The following is a 24629-nucleotide window of genomic DNA, read 5'->3' on the forward strand; positions in this document are numbered from 1 at the left end:
TAAGCAGATACCATTAAGCACAGAAAATTAAAATCCCCCCTTTTCAAAAGTAAGTGAATGGGGGAATGCAGACAGAGATCAACGAGAAAAGAGATCAAATATCTGATCAATGGGCATGTCAAGTAAAATACTTCCAGAGAAGAATTAACATGTAACAGACTTTTATTCACCCTTGCTGCCCTGTGTTTGGGTTATGTTGTCATCGAGTGGTATAGAAATTGACCCGTGGGGTTTATTTGCATCTTAACCTGATGACTTCATTCATAAAATGACTTTAAGGTAGATAAGTATTGTTTGAGATATAAAACATATGCTTCACATTTGTTGCACAAATAGTACAAGTGCAAAGCAGCAGCTGAATGGGACCCAAGGGTGCCACACAGCTGGGCCAGGATAACTGCTGTCCACAGGTGGCCCCTGGCCTTTCTGATTTTTCACTCAAATAAGTAGTGCTGGCTGGGTTTCAGCAATCCCAGGAAACAGGTGTAGTGTTCTTGTTGGAAAGTCAATCAATATAAGAGATACTTTGGAATCATAGAATGGTACTTGGAAACTTCATCAGCTAGGAAATTTGGGCGGTCACTTTACATGGCTTACCTATTTTTAGTCCCTGCTTTTTGAACTAGTGCACTGCGTATATTGTGTAATGACATTCTTTATACTTTAAACATTCGTCTACCTTTTCTCAAGGGTGTGGCATTCATGACTGCTAGTATTTCAATGTTTTCTTACGTGAAGATCACCGTTTTCTTTCATTTGTCCAAATAACAAGACAGAAACTTCAAAAAGCTCTGAATTCCTGTCATTCCTAACTGCTTCCTTTAATTCTTCCAGTATTTCCTTTGACCTTTTCCTGCAGTGTAACAATGATGAAAAATGTAGTAAACTCCTTGGATATGTTGAAATGTTGATTTTTTAAGATCAATTTTTACATGGAGAAAATTTTCCAAGGCTGCTCTTCTCTGGCTCATTTCTAGCATTTCAAGTAAAATTTTGTTAACTGCTGTTCTGCTGGTCTCTAAACAGTGGAGCTCTGAGGATCTTGCAGAACTGATAATGTTTCTACAAGAATGTGGGCACATAAGCAAAAACATATGATTTTATCCTCTCTTGGGATAATGAACCCACTGTCGCCATGGTGACATTCATCCATTCATGAAAGCAGGGTCCTCCTGACCTAAGGAATTCCTAAAGGCCCCTTCTCTCCACACTGTTGTATTGGGATTAAGTGCCCCACATGTGACTTTTGTGGGGCACATTCAAACTAGAGCCTCAAGGAATCTGGCTTTTAGATGCCATAGAAAGAAGTAAACTCAGTTGAATTCCTATTCAAACCTTACTGCATTGTCTTCCATACAATGCAAAAGTGTGATTCAAGGCTGACCTAACTTCACTCAGTGTTAATGCACTCACAGAGCAGTAGACTATACCAGAAAGCACAGTTTTCTTTCTACATCTGTTAATAAAGGAGAGAGCATTGTGATGTAATTAAATAAAGTGGAATTACTTGTACTCATCACATGCAATGCTTCTTTTTTGGTTGCAGATCATTTTTCGTTACCACATGTATGGAAATAGCACGGGGGTTCTCACATTGACCCAGGTATCAGTCACAAACCAGACGAAGGTTTTACTTAACCTCACTGAAGAACAAGGCAATTTCTGGAGGAGAAAAGAATTATCACTATTCGGTGACGAGGACTTTCAGCTCAAATTTGAAGGCAGAATCGGGAAATCCCACCATGGTCATATTGCCCTCGATGACATCGTGCTTACGAGGAATTGTCTGTCATTCCACACCTCCTTGAAGGAAGAGCCAGCTGTTCCTCTTCCAACAGGTATGCCGGAATTTGTGTTTGGTTGGTGTGTTTGCAGTGTGGAGAATGGAAAGGAAGGAAGTGGGGAAAAATGACATAAATGCCTAGTAATCCATTGCTTTATCAAGAATGAAAACGTTTTTGCACCCCAAAAATGATTTTCCAAGCCTGTGCTCATAAAAATGTTTTCTAAATTTTCTCCAAGCTCTTATATTTACCAGTTTCTGAAGTCTCTGTTTACTCAATTTCCTCATAGATAAGACTCGTGCACTTGTAATATGATTCAGAATTGAGACAATTTTCTTATCTGAAAGCAGAGAGGGCGTACACCTATTTCTTAGGGTCTGAGGCTCTTATGAATGAAAAGAAGTAATTGTCCACTTAATTAGCTTAATGTCCGGTGTATAGTAGGCATTTATTTAATAAAAAATAAGTATTTTACATTATCTTTTTCTTTTGGCATCTTTACCAGTATTCTTTTTTTTCCCACTCATTAATTTTATTGGTACCTTTTAGGTATACAGTATCCTGACATTCATCATTGGGAATTTGTACCTTTACATGATATATCTTGATTTTTACTTTTTTCCCCATTCCCCTGCCCTCCCTTCAACCCCTCCATCCTTCCCTTTTTACTAAGACTTTGTTTCCATTTTTTCATTTTCCCATATTTATTCCTTTCCCTTCTTTCTTTCCCCTTGCTCTTCCTACTTCCCCTATTCCTTTTGACCTTTTCTTCTTATTTCACATTATCTATTTTACTTTTTCTTTTTTTTGTACATGGGTCAGGACCTTGCGCTTGCAAGGCGGGTGATGGCACCACTGAGCTAAATCCTTGGCCCTCTATTATACATTTTGATCCTTATTTATACTTTCAATTTCTTACACTAGAAAAACTATCTGGTATTTACTTTACCAGTATTCTCTAGGTAGTGTAAGCATGTAAGGCTAAGCTTCCATTATTATTAGTATTTATTAAGAATATGTTGGCCTCATTTGTTTTGGCAAAATTATTTTTGTTGCAGAAAATCACAGACATATAATTATTTTACATTTTCAATCTTATTGTTTATGGAAAAGCTCTCCTTTTTGTTGTGTAATAAAAATGTGTGTATGCATACATCTTAGAAATATTTAATTCTTAATATTTCAATATTTCGAAAACACTTAACTTGGAAGTTTCCCACACTAAAGAAGGGTAAATGGTACTATATTCCACAAGCATTGTCAACTTCCTTTAAACTTTTGAAAATGGCTGTACTTTACTCAGACTTTTCATCTGTATTCATACTCATAGCTTAACAACTCTATCGAGGATAGCTTAAAATAGAAAAGATAAGAGGAGCAAAACATCTATATATTTAGAAATATGCAATTGAACTGAATCTGGAATCAGTAATTAATCAAAATAAACTCAGGGCTTTATTAGCAAAAGTAATACAAAGTTATTATTGAGTCCCAAGATGTCATATTTAAGAACTTACTTTGAAGGTAATTTTTGTTAATTGCTAACTGATGAGGCATAAAAATAATTGTTTGATTAATTTGAATGAAAACATAACCAGTGCTCCTCTTCTGAATGTCCATATGCAAATTCAGTCACTATTATTTTCTCTGCTTATTGACAGATATTTATAAATTCTAAGTAAAATAGGGGCATGGGTCAAGTTTTGAGTATATGTATATGCGTATGTGTATGTGTTTGTGTCTAATCTTAATTATTTCTAAATGAGAGTTATACAATAAATCTGTTTTAAAATATAACATGGCAATCAATTTTGTTTAAAAGAAGAAAACAGTGTGTAAAGCAAGGGGGACTGTATGGATTAGTTCCTCTTTCAGGCCACTCATTCCCTGAAATATTTTCACAGTAGTTTAAAAGACCTACAGATAAGAATGCTGCTGCATAGGAATTCAGAGTCTTGATTGTATGCTGCTTGGGCTTGATAATCTAGTGACTGTTGCAGTGATGCTTTGTGTACAGTGAAAGTGTAAGGAGATAAAAATAGGTGAACTTGCATCTTGGCACTGATTACTAGCTTGTGATGGCCTCTCATTTACTTAATTCTTATCTTCTGTAAACATGGGACTATTGGAATCCAATTGAGTGACACAAAAATAATTGAGGTAACCTACAGCAAGTCTTAAACAATGCTTAGTACGTAGTCAGCATTGTGTTACTTTTTTTTAATCCTGCCTCTCCTTTTCCCTGCTAGGGAAATTATGAAATCAAGCAATTATTTTTATCTTTCATAATTTAGCAATTGGCAAAATTGTCATCAAAATAAATTTCTTACAATCATATACTGTGGCATACTAGCTGTTCTTCCTTCCTCGCATCCCATTCATTACTCAGATATTCAGATCCTCTTGGCCTTTCTGTCCCCTTCAAAGAAATTGCCCTCAAAAAAGCCCCAAAATATCTGCTCGCCAAATGTAGTGCTTTAATTTGTTATTCCTTATTAAGATGGAGAAGAATGAGCAGGCACATTAAAATCCGTAAGGAGACTGACATGACAGGAGACAAAGGCGAGGTTGAGGGACTAAAGGTTTTAATTCTGGAAAGCCTTTTAAAAATTACTAAACTCACAAAAATTGGTGACTTGACTAATTTGTGGATAGGGAAGGAAAAGAAGGTCATTTTTATATACATGGACCTACTCTAGAGTGCTTTCCACGTTGATATTTTCCCAAAAGAACATCTCTTGAATTTTAATACTCAGACTTCATAAAATCTTACTTTACTGGGGAGTTTTGCCTGATATTTATATTGGAAAAATATATTTGTATCACACAAACCCATTAGAGAATATTTTTATGCAATATATTGTACAGGAAAAATATCTCATGTTGCACTGCAAACATAGTTGCTAGATAAGGATGTTTCAAAACTTGGAGTGTACAGAGTATGTTCTTCACAGATGCTGCAGTGCCAGTTTTCACATTGTTTTCCAGCCGTGATCCAGAATTCAGAGTGAAAGTAGATCAGTTTGGAAATTGAAAAATTGGAATTTTCTGCTAGACTTGCACTGGACATACAAGAGCACATGTTTATCGGTTCAAAGTAATTTCTGACTAGGCTGTTTCTCCCTGACTTACCGTGGATAGTACAAAAACAATTGAACTGAATGAAATTCAGTTCTTTACCCTTCACTTTGCATAAATTATTGTTTGTTCTGGGAAATTGCTTGAGAAGCTATTTGTGAAAGGACTTTAATTTTGACATCTTTATTGCCTTTCCAAAGAAAGTTCATTTAAATATGTGCATGCGATAGCTAGTTTTTAAATGTTTTCAGTGAGAGTGCATATATAAACGCTGCTATTTTTTAAATGCCATAGTAATTTAGACTGCATGTATAGTACAATAAAGTATGGATGCAAAAATCCATTTTCTTGTAATATAGGGAGCATTTTAATATTCTAGAAATTATATTGTGTAATCTTGCCAGAATATATAGCTAAGATTTCAGTTTATATTAATGTTGTAACCTATTTCAGATAAATTAAAATTTTCAATGTAGTATTCTTCATGATATATGTTCACATTAAAGATTTGGTGATTTGTACAAGCCCCAGTAGCACAATTACTGTAAGCTGCCTTCTGCAAGCTGTGAAAGACATAGTTTATATTTTCTAAAGCTCTGCAAATTTCTAAGGCATTTATATGCTTTTATTTGATGTAATATCTTATTTTATAAATGACTTGAGGTAACATTTAATTAACATATCTATACAGTTAGGAAAGAAGCACATATGTATATATGTACATGTGCTCTTTAGCTGGTGTATTATGGAACTCAGTGTCTTAGGCAGCAGTTCCCACTTCCCAGTTTCATGATCCAAGATGGCATTGTGCACCTTCTGGGTGATAAGATATAGGAGGGCAGAAAGAAAATGACCAAGGAACAAAGCAGGCATCCAGATCTCTAAGAAACATTTCTGGAGGCTGCAACAAGACACTTGGAGTTATAGATTAGCCATCACCTAGTCACATGATCATACTAAAGATTTCTGGGAAACGAACTCCAATCTGGCAACCATGTACTCAGGAAAGATTGTAAAACAGAAGCAGAGGACAGATGGGGAGAACAGAGAGCAATTCCTGGGACAGTATGGAAATAATACATTGTAGAATAAGAGTCATGAAGAAAAATCCATAAGCTGTGGGCCTACATGGTTTCTACAGGTAGAGAGGAAATTCAGCAATAAGCTTCTTTTTGACTAGAGGGAAAAAAAAATTGTGATGGTAAAACATTCATAGACACAACCAATAACCAGTACAGTAGAAATACAAGTTACCCTAGTTTAGGGTGCCATACTATTTTCCATTATGCTTTCAGCATCCCTAAAGATAGACACAATGCCATTGATGAATTAGGGATAAATTTGTTATTATAAACATGTATGTCATAGGAAGATATCAGGTGTACAATGGATAGTACAAGAAATGGTAGATTATTATTTCTGGGTATTTTGTTTGCATTCCTTGTACTCTATAAATAAATTAGTAAACTCGAAATTGATAAAAATTTACATATAGTTTACTTTAGGTGGATTTGAAAGTATTCAATACAAGGCTTGCCCACATCTATGACACTGTTGAAAACTGACAACAGTAAAATCTCAACCATAAAATCCCAGTGCTTTTTTAATTCACAATTTTCCCTTCTTTTTTCAACCTGGGAATCATAAGAAATTCCATGTTAAAGTAAGCCTGACACACAGATTTAAAAATATACTTAGATCTAATTGATATTTTTAGTACCTGTCACCTACTAGACACTATCAGAAAATACTTTTTTTTATTTAGCTTTTGAATGTTCATCATTTTTTCACTCTAACTTCAAATAAGATTTTATAATATGTAAAGCTGTCTTTGTACCTTGATCTGGAACCATATCAACCATTAAGTAATATGTATTGGATTAATGAAGGAAGACATTAATTTTGAATTTTCCAAGGACTTACTGAAGATAAGAGTTCTTCATTGTAATCTATTGGATGCGTATTTCGATGATGATTATCACAATGGAATGAACTTGCTTGGTTCATTGTGTTTTCCGAACTCCTTTGACATCGCTTTATTCAACAGATATTTTCCAGATTCAAATAGTATTTCCGCATCTGCGGTGGAGTGAGTGCTGATCTCACAGGCAGCGCCATAAAACATGAGAACTCGAAGTGTTCTGGTGTGGTTGAAAAAACTCAGGTCCTGTCATTAGAAAATGTGGAGATCAGCCTGTGCTCTGTGTATCATATATTTGATGTGGCAAAAGCTATTTTCTTGTTTTTATTTCTTTCTGAATCTATTTAAAAAGACCTTGCATTTTTTCCATTATTTTCTTTATATGGTTGTTTATATTAATTGATATTCAAACAAATTCCTTTCATGTTGATGTAAACCTAGTCACCAAATTATATTTGCTAATTTACCACAGAATTTCATGCCTCTGTTTATAATGAATATGGACCTATTATTTACTTTTCAAAAATATCTTTTTCTGCTTTTTATTGTAGAGTAATATATAGTCTTCCTAAAATGTACATAGAAATGTCCCCTCTTTCTCTGTTTTGTGGAATAATAGACTTGCTTCTTTAAATGTAAGACAGAATTCACCAACTAAATTCTATTCTAGCATCTTCTTTGTGGAAAAGTTATTAGCTGCAGATCTATTTACAGACTACACGTAGAGCCACTGACCTTTTGTGTTTCTTCTTGAGTTAGATGTGGGTATTTGTTTGAAAACAAAAGCTCTATATTTTACCAGTGTTGTCAAATTTACTGTTATAAATATGTTCACAATAATCCTTTGTTGTCCTTTTAATCTCCACACAACATGTAATGATATCCTGTCTTTCATACTCTCATTGTTTTCATTTCTTTGTTTTTTAAATCAGTATTCATGGAATTTGGCCCATTTTATCGATATTTTCAAAGCAGCTCTTGGTTTCATTGATCTTTTTCACTCTTCTTTCTTTTTATCTTTCATCACTATCTCCTCTCTTCTGTATTATTCCCTTCCTTCTGCTGATTTGGGCTTCATATGCTTTTCTTCCCAGACCTTCTTCAGGTAGAAACTTAAATAATTGGTATTAGATTTTCTTTTCTTTTCTAAAGTAAGCACTTACAGCTACACATTTACTTATTTTAGCGATATCTCATTAGTTCTGATATACTATATTTCCATTTTAATAGAGCTCAAAATTAAATTCTAATTAGTATTATTCCTCCTTGCTTGAATCATGTGTTCTTCACAGGTATGTTACTGATTTCAAATATTTGGGAAAGTTTCCAGATTATCTGCTTGTCACTAATTTCTAATTTGATTCTGTTGTGCTTAGAGAACATACTTGCATGACTTCAGTTCCTTTCGATTTATTGAGACCTGTTTTATGTCACTCAGATGATCCATCTAGGTGATTGTTTTACATGCCTTAGAAAAAAGTGTGGATTTTGCAGTAGTTTTTTGTAGTATTCTATAAATGTCTACTAGGTTAGTTTGCTTGTTAATGAGTTCAGGTCTTCTGTATCTGTAGTAATTGTTCTATCCATAATGGAAAGATTCATGGTAATGCTTTCAGTTAAATTTGTATATTTGTCTATTTCTTCTTTTAGGGCTAAATGGCTTTTGTTTTATATAGTGAGATGCAGTGTTAGCTTTCTGTTACTATAACACAGAACTGAAATAATTAACTTATAAAGAGAAAAGATTAATATTACCTCATAGTTTTACAAGTTTCCATCCGTGATCAATTGACCCCATTGAATTCAGCAACTCACATCATGGTAGAGCACATGGCAAAGAAAAATCACTATACTTCATGGTCAGGAGGCAAAAGAGAAAAATAGGAAGGAACCAATACCCTGTCCAAGGACACACTCCAATAACAGCAAGATCTCCTGCCAGGCCTGACATGTTTAACTTCTACCACGTCCAAGTAGTGTGAGGTTGGAGACAAAGCCTTTAACAAAGGCTTTTGGGGAACCATATAGACCCATACTATATCACATACACCAGAGTGTAGGATCATTATGTTTTCTGGGATAAATGATCTTTTACTATTGTAAAATCTCCCTCTCTATACTCAAAGTGTCCCTTGCCCCAGGTCTACTCATTTCTACTATTCTGATGGGTTGGAATTCACACATCCCCTGCCTTAACTGAGATGTAGGCATCATTGATCCCAGAGTTCTTTGGAAATTGTTGTTTTGTTTATCCTTACTTTTTATTTTAATACTAACTTTTTAATACTACTTTCCTGTCCTTCTTTTGGAAAATACATGCTCTTACTTAGTCTTTATCTAAAAATTTTCATGTGCATACATTGTAAGGTGGAAAGTAATTCATTCTTTATCATCTTTAATAGTATCATAAGAACTTAATATGTTTTAATTTCAGGTTCATTTCTAACCACTTACGTGCTGTTTTCCCTCTAGTTCGGTATTTTTACATCGAAAGTTGATATTATTGGTGTCATTTTTTCCTAATATATAATGTGTACCCCCATTCTGTCTACTCAATTTCTTCTGACATCTCAGATTTTCTACCTGGGATCATTTGACCTTTTCCTAAGGGACAATCCTTATGGTAGCAGATACAATTTTTAAGTATGAGAATATAATTTTCAATCAACCCTCATATGTGAAAAGTAGTTTTATGAGCATGAATTATAGATTTTGTTATTTTCTCTCAGTGTTTAAAAGATGTTATTCAACTCTTTTTTTAGGATGTAGTGTTGTTAAAAAATCCTCATTAATATTATCGCTAATTTAATAAACTTCTGTCTCAGTCTTTTCAAGATATTTTTCTTGGGTAGTCTACATTTTTATGAATGTGTGCTTAAAATATTGTCTTTTTCCCTTAGTTATTCTTTCCTTCTAGATTTTTTTTCTTGGTGGTTCTTGAGATCAAATCCAGGACCTTATGCTGCACAGATGCTCTCCTACTGAACTCCACCATGGCCCTTCCTTTTACCATTTTGATCAAATGTTGCTAGGGTCCCTACTCGATTACCTCTGTCTCTAAAACTACATTGCAAATTTCCATTTTCTTGTTTTTTGCTTTATTTTAGATCATTTTTTCTGATCCATATTCCTCTAATTTTTATTTCATCTATATTGAATCTGCTTTTTAATCTTTCTATTCCATTTAATTGAAATCTTACAACTCTATGTTACTTTTTTCTGCTGGACATTTGTATAACATTGTTTCTAATTTCTTCTTTTGTACTTCTCATGCATTGTCTTTTTATGATACTAGTTTTCACGTTTCTGTGAAACTGTGTCAGATAGTTGGAAATTGTTTCTTCTCAATTTAAGTTATGATAACATACAATAAATTTTGATTGTGAACTAATATTTATTAGAATGTTACTTGTGGGAGTTCTTTGAGGATTAGTTTAAATGTGTCTTTCTCCAGGAAGGCATAACTTTGCTCCTGCCAGGCACATGGAATCAGTATAGAAATTGATGTGACTAAATAATGTAAATACCATCAAAAATGCCTACGTAATAAATAGTCCATACCAAAAATGTTCAAGTAATTTTATTTTTACTTCTTTTAAGACAAAACATGATAATTTCCTATGTTGCATTTTATTCTTTCAGAGTAAAGCTATTTTTGGCCCCAGTTCTATATACATTTGTTTATTTTATAGCTGTTTGACACTGCACAGGTCTAGGCTTGGTTCTAATTTCCATGTACTACAAAGCCTCAGGCTAAAGTCTCCCAACTGGCCATCCATGATAAATGGCTGTGTTGTAGGCTGGAATATGCAGTCCCAGTGAATGCTTCAACCTTCAAGCTAGTTGGAGATTGAGTATCTTAGCTTTATACATTTCTGTAACAAAAATATAACATGGGTTGCCTAAACAATGTGCACTTATTTTTCACAGTTCTGGAGGATGGAAGTCTGAGAACAGGGTGCCAGTAGAACTGGATTCTTGGTGGGAGTTCTGTTCCTAGTATCCGGGCAGCCATCATGTCACATCTTTGTATCATGGTAGGCAGAGAGCTAGATAACTGTTTTAGTCACTTTCACATCACTGAAGCACAATACCCAACACCCACAGCTTAAAGGAGGAGAGGTTTATTTTGGTTCATATTTTCAGTCTGTGGTCTGCTGGCTCCAAGGCAGAAGCAGGATGGCAGAGGGGCCTGGTGAAGAAAGAGGTGCTCAACCTACGGCTGGAAGGAAGCAGAGAGCACATCCAGCTAAGGAGCCCCAAATGATCCAGTCACCTTCTAAACACAGAACACATTTGGGGAACCTTTTAGGTCTAAACCATAACACTAGCTCTTTGGTCTCTTCTTAAAAGGGAAAAAAATCCCATTAATAAGGTTCTACCTTCACAATCCACCTCCAAATATCACTTTGATCACCTTTGAGGTAGGATGTCAAGATGCAAAGCTGTAGAAGTAACATACAAACATTAACCTATTGCACTGGGAGAGCCAGACTATCCAGGCTGGTTGCTTCTAACAATAAGAATCCTCTCAACCATGTGCTGTCACAAAACAATATATTTTTGGATCTGATATGAATTGAAAGGGATTAAGAAACACTGTCAGTCCATGTGCGTAGTAGTTGTTGGTATTTTCCCAGTGTATTTAGCAGTTGTATGGTTGGATTTTCTTTCTATTTCCTGCCTAGTCTTGTTGAAGATGGAAAAATATCTTTTCTCAGCCATAGCTTGGTTTATGGTTGAGGCTCTGATAATAAATGACAGATAATAAATGATGTATTAATAAAAGAAAATTGTACAAATTTACTTAAATGATATTTTATGTGACTAGGGAGACCAGAAGTGATGAACAAAAGGCACAAGTAAACTTGTATAACTTGATGCTCATGTTTGATGAGGAGGTGACAGAGAACTATGATCAGAGGACAAGTAGGTATCATCTAATGATCCAAATTGGAAGGAAATCAGTGCAGCCGGTTGATTAAGATTCTTCTTCATGCCCCTGCTTCTTCAGAGATGAAGTCGATCCCTTCCTCTGGATACACAGCAGCCTCTATCATCTGAGGCTTTGTGACTTGCTTTAAGCAAAAATGTTTGAGAAAAATTAATAGTAGCCTGTCTACTGACACTGTTTTCTCAAATACCAACATGTTGGATTTTCAGATAGCATGTCTTAAACCTCATCAACCTAAGTGGAGTCTGTGCGCACATTTTAAAGGCTCATTTGTGAAAAAGAATGGGTCTTCATGTGTGTTCTGGTGTGTGTCCATGTTTTGAATATTTAAGCATATTTAGATGCTGCAGCAAGAGGTTTTCAGAATCTGAGGTAGAATAAAAATTTACAGAGGTACAAGTGCTGTTTTATGTATTACTCACCTGTGTTACTTATATCAAATATGAGCATCAGGTAGTATATCTCATATATCCTTACAACCACAGGGGAAGTGTGTGTCTTTTTCCTCAGATCTTTTTATTTTTTATATTTTTTGTTATTTAAAGGGAGTCAGTATTGCCGTATCAATCATGTACAATTTTAAGGCCAATTTTAGCGCCTACATTAGGCTAAACACCGTACTTAGGTTTTCCATGATTGAAGACAAGGTTTCTTAGCTATTTAATAGTGAAAGACTCTTCATTCATTCCTGTATTCATTTACTTGTTCATTCAAAGGATTTTCAACACTTAGAAGGTGTTAGGGACTGTGTGAGCTAAGTGCAGTGACTGCAGTTCGGTGTGTTTGGTTGAACACTTGTGTTGGGGGAAATGATCATAGGCCTGCAGAGAATGGAGGAAACACTTCTCTCTCCCTGGGACAGTAAAGTCTCACAGAGGAGGCATTCTTTGAACTGGAACCTGAAGAATGAACCCTATAAATGCAGAGTCCTGTGAATAGTGGGAGAAAGGGATGTGCAGAGAGATGGACAGAGAAAGTTTTTATGTTCAAAAACAGCTTTCAGTTTGTGCTCTGAGACCTTGGAATGATATTTTGGATACCAATCGTAGCAGACCTTAAATGATAAGTTAAGGAATGTAAACTTCCATATTTGGATCTTTCGGAGTTTGCGACTCAGGGGTACAATAAGCACCTTAGGCAGTTGGAAGACTATGTGTTCATTAGAAAGGTCATCGTGGTTGACAACATGGAGAATGAATGAGAAGGGAAAACGCCAGTGAAGTATTCGAGATGGAAGATAACAGAGGTCTCAGTTGAGGCACGATGGCGATGCAGGAGGATAATTGAGAGGTATTGGTTAGGTATAAATAATACAGATTGATGGTTATGATAAAAAAAAATGACCATAATGAACCCTAGCTTGTCTTGGGCACTTTGCAGAAGTTACCGAGAATAAAGACTGAAGTTCTATATGAGTTGAATTTTAGGTGTCACCAGCAGGACATTCAGGTGGATAGATAGGTTAAGCAATTGGGCATAGAAAGTTTGCATCTCAGGAAAGAAAAGACACCTGCAAACTCTAATTAGGAAGGCAGGTGGATATCAAGAGGACTTGAAACCATAAGTGAGAAAATGAGTTCACTTAGACTGAGAGTTGAGATTAAAAAGCTGGGTACTTGGGCCGGGGATTTAGCTCAGTGGTTCCAGCGCCTGCCTTGCAAGTGCAAGGTCCCGAGTTCGATCCCCGGTACCAAAAAGAAAAAAAAGCTGGGTACTAAAGTCATTATTATAGTGTGGTTTTCACTTTGGAAGTAATCATTTCCTCACCCCAATGGGACAGTTGGAGGTAGCAGAATTTTATAGAGAGTATGGAAGTTCTTAAACCAAAACTGTTTTTGTTTTGCTTTAAGTTACTCTATTCCTTATATACTGCCAAAAACAGCACTTGGAACTTTGGCCCCAGGTGATGTAGGAGAAAATTATTCTCTGTGATGAATGGAGATACTCCCTTACAGCATCAGTGCTTTCCAATCAGTGTTTAGTTAGACACTCTACATACTTTCTCTTGCCAGCACCTTGCACAAAATGCTAAGGCTAGCCCTATACACAGACAGTCTTGGTAATTTGCTAAGTTCCCCAAACTGACCTCAAACTTGTGATTCTCTTGCTTCAGACTCCCTGAGTGCTGAGATTACAGGCGTGTGCCACTACACCTAGCTAGAAGGCATTTCCTAGAATCTAGATTATTGCCTGGCCCTCGTGTGGACTTCTGCGTTGAGAATTTTCAGATTGTTTCAAATAAACGCTCTGATTCTATTGTCATTCGATTCTGACCCAGGGGCCACCACCTGTCTGTCCCTTACTGTATCTTGATTCATTACCTTTCAGGGGATCTTGGATTGTCCAAGTGCTCATGAAGCTTATGTCATTTACACCATGTAATGATGAAATGAGGGTAGGTGGCATATCTGTTATCTCAGACAATTATCATATTTTTGTGTTGGGGATATTCTAAACCTACTAGTTATTTTGAAACACTCCATTAATTCTTGACAACCATACTAGTTTTGCTACTGTGCTATGTAACTTTGGAATGTACCAAATTGCTCAGACCTAACTCAGTATGTCTTAAACTCTATGTAGTACACAAATGATTTTTATTATGTACCTCGAAGGTGTTCTTATGAAGATAGAATTATTTCCTATTACCTTTAGACATGATCCCCAAAAGGCTTTTCATGTCTATTCATTGTAAAGCAACTTCTTGTTAGGTGGTTTTTATCAGAGAGGTGGGGATTTTCAACAGAAGTGCTCACTTCTAGTTAATAACATGAGATAATTTTTTCTCCTTTATTTTTTCCATATTTTCTGGTCCACTCTGATAGGCCTTTGTTATTAACAAAGTACCCAGGAAAAAACACCTGTAAATTTATAGTACATTGGCAAAATGGGATAGATGGCAGTTATTTGGTGTTATTTACATCGTTTTATTATATAAACTATAAATGTAATATAATTACTTGTTTCCAAAATGTGAATTCTGATAATTTTTTATTTTCTAAAATTTCTGCTAGAATCAAAGCTGGTTATTATTCAGTATTTTTTTATGCTGACAAACATTTGTAATGAAAGGGAATAGAGAGATCACAGAAAAAGTTTCAAGTCCACTCTTTCTACAGTTTAAATTTTCCTGTATTTAATCTATTCCATTTTGTGACAAGGAGTAATGTATGTGAAACTGGAAAAAAATGTGAGACATATATTAGGCAGTATAGCTATTTTATCTTAATAAAATATTTATAAGATACAATATAGATACCATGACTATGTTGCTTTCATGCTATTACATTAAAGATTGAAGATATACAAATACCATTTACATATTTTACAATATACAGACTGACCTAGTCTGAAAGAAGGAATGCTAAGCAAATTCTTGCTAAAATATTCATTTCCCAATATTGAATTAAGCAAGATTTGTAGTAGTCATATTAGCCAAGTGTCTTATCTATAAATAGCTCTCTTACACTTTATGCCATATTTTGTAATTTTCATTAATACTTCATTGTTAAAAGGCAATAACATGTTATTGTTATGCAGCAACAAACAATATAAGGGTTTGAGGGAAATATATTCCAAGTGAACGGCATTTTAGCTGAATATTTGTAATCTATTAAAATATTATTTTGGGGGCTGGGGATTTAGCTCAGTGGTTTCGCCACCTGCTGCGCAAGCACAAGGACCTGAGTTCGATCCCTGGTACCAGAAAAAAAAATTATTTTTCATAAATGAAACTTCTATGTGTATATATAGAGCTATGTGTGAAGTAATATAAGATGACTAAAGTTAAAAATACTTTGGTCTTTGCTGTCTAATCTCTTAAATGCTACTTGTCTTAAGAATTAAGGATTATTAAAAAGCTTCTGCACAGCAAGAGAAACCACCAACAGCATGAAGAGACAACCCATATGTGGGAAAAATTTTTACCAGCTGTTCCTCAGATAAAGGTCTACTATCTAGACTATATAAAGAATTAAAAAAAATCTGACCTCCCAAATTTAAAGACCCAATTCAAAAGTGGCATCTGAAATGAACAGACATTTCTCAGACAAAGAAGTAGAAATAGCAAGTAAACATATGAAAAAATTTTAGCATCACTGGTCATTGGAGAGATGCAAATGAAAACAATGCTGAGATTCCAATTCACCCCAGAAAGAATGGCTCCTATCAAGAAATCAACCAATAACAAATGCTGGCGGGGTTGTGGGGAAAGAGGAACCACTGTGGAAATCAGTATGAAGATACCTCAAACAACTAGGATCAGAAGTCCCATTTGACCCAGCTATTCCTCTGCTGGGTATCTTCCCAAAAGAATGAAAATGATCATACCATATACACAGCACTGTATGTGCACCCATGTTCATAGGAGCACAGTTTGTAATTGCTGAAAGTTGGAAACAGCCCAGTTGCCCATCAGCTGGAGACTGGAAAAAGAAAATGTGGTGTTTTTTTTTTAAATAAAATGGAGTACTACTCAGCTATAAAGAAGGAGAAATTAGAGACTTTTAAAGCTAAATGGATGTACATTGAGGCGATACTCTTAAGTGAAATAAATAGGATACACATGTGTAAATATTGGACAGTTTCTCTAGTATGAGAAACTGAAAGTGTAAATAAGGATCAAAAGGCATAATAGATATTGTGAAATAGGAAGAAGAGGTCCAAAGGGGAATGAGAAGTGAGAGGGATTGGGGAAAAAAAGGAAGGGAATGAAATTAATATAAGAAAATTCAAAAATGGAAACAAAGTCTTTGTAAATAGGGAGGGGTGGAGGGGTTGAAGGGAGGGCCGGGGAAGGGGGAAAAATAAGAACCAAGAGAGATTATGTAAAGGTGCAAATTTCCAATGATGAATGTCATTACATTGTATACCTAAAATGTACCAATAAAATTAATTTTAAACAGGATTTATTTAAATAATATAAGAATCTTAAGACTTTATTTGTGTTTAAAAAACAAATAACTCTCGACAGTTCTCACATTGTACTGTTTCAGTGTCTTTTCCTAAATACCCATGAAAATAATTGAAAGTTTGACATTCAAAATATGCCTGATCTACTTGAACTATAGTGTAATACCCATAGGACACCTGGTATTACTTAACAGATTGAAGTGTGTGTTTGTGTGTGTCTTTCTATCTGTCTTAAGACAGACATATTAAAAGAAACACTGCCATAAGTGGCAGGATAGCTGAATGATTTTATTTCTGGCTCATCTGCTAACTGTTACATGACTGCAAGCAGGATGACATAGCTTCTCAATTAAGCTTCACCTGTCAAGTTTGAGTTTATATAACATAGGATGGAAGAAATTAGAATTTGCGGTTTACAACTGCAGTTTCAGTCAGATTGTCTGACTTTGCTTTTTCCACCAGTTTTCTTGGTCTGCTTGGCTGTCAAAAACACAGGAAGTGCTCAGCCTCCAGTTTCCAGACGTCTCAGGAAGTAGGATCGTCCAGCACACTTGAATGGCTAACAAGATAGATGTTTATGTGATAAAACTCTGTCAGATAGAAGAGTTTTATTCTGTATTATTTGTGCTATTCACTGTTTCTCAAATTTTCAAAGATATACTTTTTCTTTAATCATTATATTCTTACCACCTTTTAGTAACAGATTTGTTTATATGACCTGTTACATATTACTGAATCTTTTTTATGCAAATCATTAATATCAGAAATATTAATAATAGGGGCATCACTATAAATGCCATATTAAAAGGATAATGAAATAATACTATGTACAACTGTAAGTTCTAAATTTGATAATCTAGATGTCATGGACCAATTTCTTGAATGGCACAATCTGCTGAAACTTGTACAAGAAATAGACAATTCTGAATAAGCTTATAATTATTGAAGAATTAAAATCAATACCTTCTCAGAAGATAGCCTGAGGCCCAGGTGGAATCCTGGTGAATTGTATCAAACATCTGGGAGCAAATTATGCCAATTTGCTACAATCTCTCCCAGAAGATAGATCAAGCAAAAATGCTTCCTAACCCATTCTCTAAAGCTGATGATCCTGTAATACCAAAACCAGACGAAGATATACATGAAAACTAAAGACCAATGTTGATCATGCCATAGATGTAAAAATATCCAATAAATGTTAGTAAATTAAATCCAACAATGTATAAAAATTATTCACCATGATCAAGTACAGCTTAATCCAAGTATATCATCCTCCTTCAACATGAGAAAATCAATGTAATCCATCTTATCAGGCCTGAAAAATCATACCAATAGATGGAAAGCTAGCATTTAATAAAATTCTATATTGAGTCATAATAACAACTCTCAGCAAAATGGGAATAGAGGATACTTCTTCAACTTTATCACTTCTTTTCAGTGACTTGCTGGAATTCTAAATTAATGCAATCAGTTAAGAAAAAGAAGTGAAAGACATTCAAATTGAAAAAGACAAAACTGTCTTAACTGATTGTTATGGATATAGATAGAAGCCAAATTAGAAATGTTATTACCCTAAGGATGAGGGAAAGCCACTGGAGTATCTTAAAAAATAACTATCATTGTCAGTTGCTTTGAAAATATATCACTCTAGCAACATTTGTGAAAACCATATAAAGTATAAAAATAGGAACAAAGTCTTTATAGTCATTATAGCATAGTATCAAAAGTTAAAAAAGCACAGTTTCTGTGGAACTGTAGAAGAAGTATATTTCAGGATTATTTAACCAGCGGTACACTAAAATCCTAAATGTGTTCAAACAGTATTTGAGGAACTGAACAATCTTCTTTTAAAGTTAAATACAAACCTAGGTAATGTCCTACAGAGCACTAAACTCTTGCTTTTGGATTTTTTTTCTGGATAGAAATTATTTGCATCTCTCCTGGTTACTAGGCTATATTGCCATGTAATTTCATAAAGTCATAGCCTTTGAGTAAGTAGCAAATCCCAAAAGGTTGCATCCTTCTAGGAAATCAACTAGTCTTTGGATGAGCCTCTTAAAACCCTAGAATGACACTGAGAATGCATATAATCCTCTTTTGTGTTTTAATACAAAGCATTGTATAATTTTCTTTGACACAGTAGGGCTAGAGAGGAGTTGATCATTATCCACTAATGTGAAGAAAGGATTAAAGAAATTTAGGTTGAAGAAGCAACTGGATGTAGTGATTGATAAAACCTGGAGATGTGATCAAGGGAATCCTTAGATGATGGTCTTAAAAGCAAAGTACTCAGTATTAGGAGAATACGTAGAATTCTTGTGGAAGGAGAATGCAATAATTATGAATACTCATAACCTAGAGAAATTTTGGGGAGGGATCTTCATTTTTTATTGTACTTGGTTTGGAAGCTTATTCTAATCTCTTTTCTGTATCCTAGAGTAAATACTGATCCCAGAAATCTGGATGTCTTGTGAAGAACTAAATACAGATTACAGTTCCATCCTAGGAGATATGTAGACTCCCCAAAAGAATGATGTGAGGAGAAAAGAATGAGAAAAAAATGAGTATTATAAACTTTACCTTTCTTAAATTTACCTCTATGGTATCATGGTAGTTGCCCTTTTACTAAAGATATTTTACTGTGGGAAACATGAGATTAAGGCAGAAAATACAGAAACAAAACCACAATTCTACAAACATATCTATAAAAAAATCTTGCTAGTTTTTCTACCATCATGATCACACATGTAATTGCTTGATAACTGAATTGCTTTGTGTATTAGGCACAAACATGTAATAGGGAGGTACACAAATAAAAGACTGAATAATTTGGTAAACATTGGCCTTTGGCTGATGACAAAGGCATAAACACACTTAAAAAAGAGGGGTTATTGTTTACTGAGGGCATGCTAGCTAAAGAAGTAGGAAAAGAAATCTGAAATGAAGCTGTAGGAGTTAAGTAGAAAATATTCAACTTAGACTACTGATATTAAATATTCAATATTAGATTTCATAAAAATGCCCACATGGGGATTTAATTTCCAGAGACTCAAGAGCTGCCCAGATAGTATAACTTATTTTCTTTTAATTTTTATGATGACTGAGCTTTTCAGCAAGACCATAAATTAAATATTTTGAGCCCAGGAAGGTCTGTGTAGCATAACCATTCAACTACAGCCATATATAAAATATTAATAGCCAAGTATAAATAAAGAGTTGCAATCACAAATAATTTTTGTAATCCTCAAGACACTAAAGAAAGTCTGGTTTATGTTTGGATGTTCTCTTGCATTTTTAATCATTGTGTTTAATACTCCTGTGGACAAAGATTAGACGTAAATCAGTGTTTTTTACAGAAGTTTGAGAGTGAATTTGACAGCATAAAATTACTCATAAAGAATGCCTAGCTTTCATTCTTACTAAATTCAACAGGAGGGAGGATTGTCACAGTGTAAACTTAAGAATATGTTTGCCAGCAAAACTGCATAAATATAGAAAGAGATCATAACCTCAAAGTGGAAATTAAAGAAAGTGAGCATAAAATAATACCAAGGCATCAAATATAAAGATGTAAATATAAGCTGTCTACTGTAAGAGCAAAAATAAATAGACGTGCTGAGATCTTAGACACCAACACATAGTGAGACATAAGGAGAAAAAAATCACAACTCATACATAATATCGCTTTGCCCTGGCTAGTTCTCCTTTAGAATCTTTCATAGAAATGGAAGTAGTTATTTTGAAATTTCTTCAGATAATCTTGTTGGAGAATAGAAAAAGAGCTAAGAAGTTTCTGGTATACTAGTGTACATACCGGACATGTTTTATACATAATTATCTTCAAAAAAATTTTCAGGATTATGTTAATGATAGCATGGGAGTAGAATATGGCAACATGAAATACTATGTACTTTTCCTCACCTGGAGGAATATTTACTTCTAAACTTTTTCAGTGACATTTAGTGATAACCGTGTCCTTCATTGTGGTCTGTGATTATGATTTCTTTGTGCAAATTCTATTGCTGTAAGGTTTAACACATGCCCAACATGTATTCCTTAACATTTTTGTACTAATGAAAGATGCATTGTAATTCAGCATTCTCACTTTAAAAACATATCGTAATGCCTTTTGTTCAGTTAAGGGAACAGTGGAGTAATGACATCTGCAACTAATATTATTGTTGTGTTTTACCAATAATTGTGCAAAGCATCTTGAAAAAAGTTATTTTGCTGTATGTCTGTATGGTAATTTGCAGTATTTTTACAGTAATTTAATATAGCCTCTGTAAAATTTTGAAATAAAGTGGCAGTGATATTCCACTTACTATTCATTATAAATACTAGAATAATAAACAAATTTAGATATTTGTTCATTGCTGGATCCATATAAATGCTTAGCGCTTTTAATTAATGTTCACTACTGTCTGGGGACCCTAGGGTTAATGATAAGTAAGTTTCTTGCTAATTTTCTAGAAGAACAAAGAGAGTGTACTTTATCTCTGGCAGAATATAGCTAGATTATCATTCTCATTATTATGATAAATAAAATATTCATAGACAAGTATCTATAGGAACACGTCCATGGCTGACTTTGATGCAAAAAATTATGTGCCCTGATCTTTAAAGAGTGAACAAAAATGTTGGAATAATAAGTGCCAAGTAGGCACAAAGTTATACAGCAGTAATTAATATGTTGTAGATTCATGTATTATAAAAATAACAAAGGAAGACTTCTTCGGATGCTGTTGCCAGGAGCCCAAATCTCCCACCATTAGAAATGGGGTAAGGGCAGCATTTCCAGGCCAGACCTGTGAAGAGGTCTTGCTGAATATGCTCCGTAGAGGATTGGACTGAGGAAAGTGGTCGCTCACCCTGTGCTCTCCACACCTTCCCTGGGCATAAGTACAAAGCCCTGCGGATTCGAGCTGCTCACAGCTGCTACTTCCTAGAGCCAGGTGTGGAGCACATGAGGCAGTAGAAGTATTAAGTGCGCAGGAGTGGACAGAAACACAAAAGGCTATGCAATGATGCTTTGCACATTAATTAATCTGAACAACTGTGAGATGTCAAAACTAGGACCTCAAATAATTTCTGTTAATGTGTCAGATGTAGAGGGAGAACAAGGGTGGGGGGAGGGGAAGGGAAAGAAAGGACAAGAATAAAAAGAATAGAAAAAAATGGAAACAAAGCTTTTGTAAATAAGGAGGGGAATGGGTCAAAGGGAGGGGAGGAGACAGGAAAAAAATCACAATGTATCATGTACAGATACAAATTCCCTATGATGAATATTATCATTATGTATATCTAAAATTAATAAATGTTTTGCTTCAGAAACAAACAAAATGAATGTAGAAGGGGAAAAGGAGCCCAAACACACAACCAAAAACAGAACAAAAACCCTGCAGTGCAAAGTTAATGCTGCAAGTGATGATGGCCTCAAAGGCACCCTCCTCCCGCTCTGTCCTATTGTCCTGTGTCTGTTTGTCCTCCATCCCCACCCAAGGAGTCTAGTTTAGTTGTTAAAAAAATTTTAAGGTGGCTTGCAACTCTGGCAGATGTAATCACAGCCTCCAGTACTCAACACATTTATCCTTCCTGTGACACACATTAGAATATGGCCAGGTAACTCTTTGGTGTGTACCTGTCTCTGAGAGGAATGTTTTTGCATGTAATCTTAGTATCAACTCTGTGAGATAGACACTGTTAATCATAGAGATTAATTAAATCACATATTTCCCTGAAAAGCACTTTCTGTTTAGCAGTAATCTAGAACATTAAAGTGTATGTGAAAAGCGTATTACTCGAAGAATTATGTAGCACTGAGAAACCCTAACAGGAGGCACAGCCAGTGCACTCCACCCCCACCTCAGCTCTTGCCTATGCACCCCAGGGGCATAAAGCCACCACTGCCAAATGCCAGAACTTTGTATTGCTGTACCTGTGAGTGTACCCTAGCCTGGAAGCCAGACAGGAAGGAAGTGCCAGCAGGGAAGTGAATGTCAGTGCCCTAAGGTCCTGAGTCAGTGACCAATAGGAATAGGAGCAAGTTTGAGCCTCATGCGGTGAGAAGGGCGAATATCTCTCAAACATGTGCTCCTCCCGCTCTCCCAGGTTTCTTCAATGGAAGGGACTTCCTGTTGCCTACACTGCCACCTGCTTGATTATATCCTTTTAATCAGTAATCTTCCTTTCCTTTTTGTTTTCCTATTCCTTTATTGAAGTTTATCTCTCTCAACTTCTTCATCTAATCTATTCAAAGTAGTCTTGTCTCGAGTCATCTGCAGGAAGAGCACAAACTAGGACAATGTCTGACAATGTAGAAGTTTTGTAAGAATCATTGCTTTTGTAAACATTCTGGTTTACAAAAGTTTTCAGCAAATTTCAAGAGAATGGTTAGTAAAACTAGACCTGGGCAGGAATGAAGTGTGCAAATGATGAGATGAGGAAAGTTGTAACAGTTCTAGGGATGTTACCGCAGGCTTTAAGTACACTTCCCCAGTAGAAAGAACTAGGGTTCTTGGAAAATGACTGATTCCAGCAGCAGAGCCGAAAACATCCAAAGGGTGCCAACTCTCAAGGAATAGAGGTGGTAGCCAAGATTTTTAGAATCCTATCAAAGAATTCAGGGGAAAGCTTGATGAAGGAAAGAAGCCAGAGGTGAGAGTATTTATACATCAGTAGATATCCAATGTGTACAGCCTAGCAAATATTTTAAATCCAAAAGTATTTAATTATATTAATACAATTGACTCATGTACTTTATACAATGACAATTATATGTGTATGTATATATATGCATATGTATGAATATATGTATGACATATACATACACATATATCTACTTTGGAGCATACAAGATAGTGAACTCATCATTTCAAAAATTATTCAATAAAGAGAAAGAAACGTCTTTCTTATGCAAACTACCCATGTGTAAAATAGTTGACTAGGGAAAGTTTCTCTTACAGAAGTGTTATAGTTAATAAATGAGGAAGGACTGGCAGAATGTTCAACCTCTCAATGGATCCAAGCAATGTTCACTGCTGGTAGCTAACATCAAAAAAAGATAGATATCCAGACATTATGTACATCAAGATCGAAATAAATATTACATGTCAAATGTTGCTAATAACTGGAATTCAATTTGAATAGGCCCTCTATCTAACAGTCCATTTCCAGGGAAAAGTAGCTAAAAGGAGAACATTTCAATGCCACAATGTTGGTATACCGAGACGGGAAATTTCACAGGGCAAATAACCAAATATCCTTAATAAGTTAAACAAAAAATGAGGGACATGATAAACTGAAATAATATCATAATGAATGCCAATTCATTTTAATGAGAAAACTTTACCAATGCTAAGATTCAAAAATGAATGGGAATAATTAAGGGAGTGTGAGTACTGATAAATATTCCCTGCTATTAATGAAATGTTAACATTCTTAGATGACAAACTAGTATTGGAGTTATTTTTATTGTTTTTACTTTTGAGCGATACATAATCAAATATTTATATATGAAATAATATGTTGGAGATTTGTTTTAAAGTTATGCAGTGGTGGTAGGGAAAATGATGGATTATTGGAGCAATGAGATTGGCCATTAATTCACCATTGTTAAAAATTAATGATGGCTTCATAGATCTTGTGCCATTGTACTATTCTCTCTGGTAAATACTTTAAATCTTCAATAATAGCAAAACTGCAAAAAAGACTCTTCCAAATTAAAACTCTAGTAAAAGCAGAACATACCACTGATGTATTAAAAAATAAAAAGCCATGAAGCTTATCAGCAAAAAATAAACAGATAAAATTATTACAGGAATAATAAGTCATATAAAAATACACTTAGAAAACTGACAGACACTGAGAGCAATTCCAGGAAAGGCAACAGACACAGTAGTTGAAGAAAGTCAATCATGTCAAAAAATAATAGGAAGAGGATGTTGGTTTCTAGTGATGATGGAATAGCTGACAGTAAACC

At 35.0% G+C, this 24629-nt stretch overlaps 1 protein-coding gene across 9 annotated transcripts in view; it reads left to right on the forward strand.

The window, feature by feature from the left end:
- The window catches only part of Malrd1 (MAM and LDL receptor class A domain containing 1), a 725534-nt gene that overhangs the window by 377774 nt on the left and 323131 nt on the right, over positions 1-24629 (forward strand). For all 9 annotated transcript variants that reach the window (XR_015449658.1, XM_087207225.1, XM_087207223.1 and 6 more), the window contains one exon: positions 1547-1838. Coding sequence is in view for 8 of the 9 variants with exons in the window: in XM_087207225.1 (XP_087063351.1) it covers positions 1547-1838 (292 nt within the window). In the remaining variant the exon portion in view is untranslated. The remainder of the gene's footprint in view (positions 1-1546; positions 1839-24629) is intronic.

Source organism: Heterocephalus glaber, unplaced genomic scaffold, assembly GCF_053883595.1.
Source record: "Heterocephalus glaber isolate CG9 unplaced genomic scaffold, H.glaber_assembly_v1.0 deba00000768, whole genome shotgun sequence".
Taxonomy (NCBI): domain Eukaryota; kingdom Metazoa; phylum Chordata; class Mammalia; order Rodentia; family Bathyergidae; genus Heterocephalus; species Heterocephalus glaber.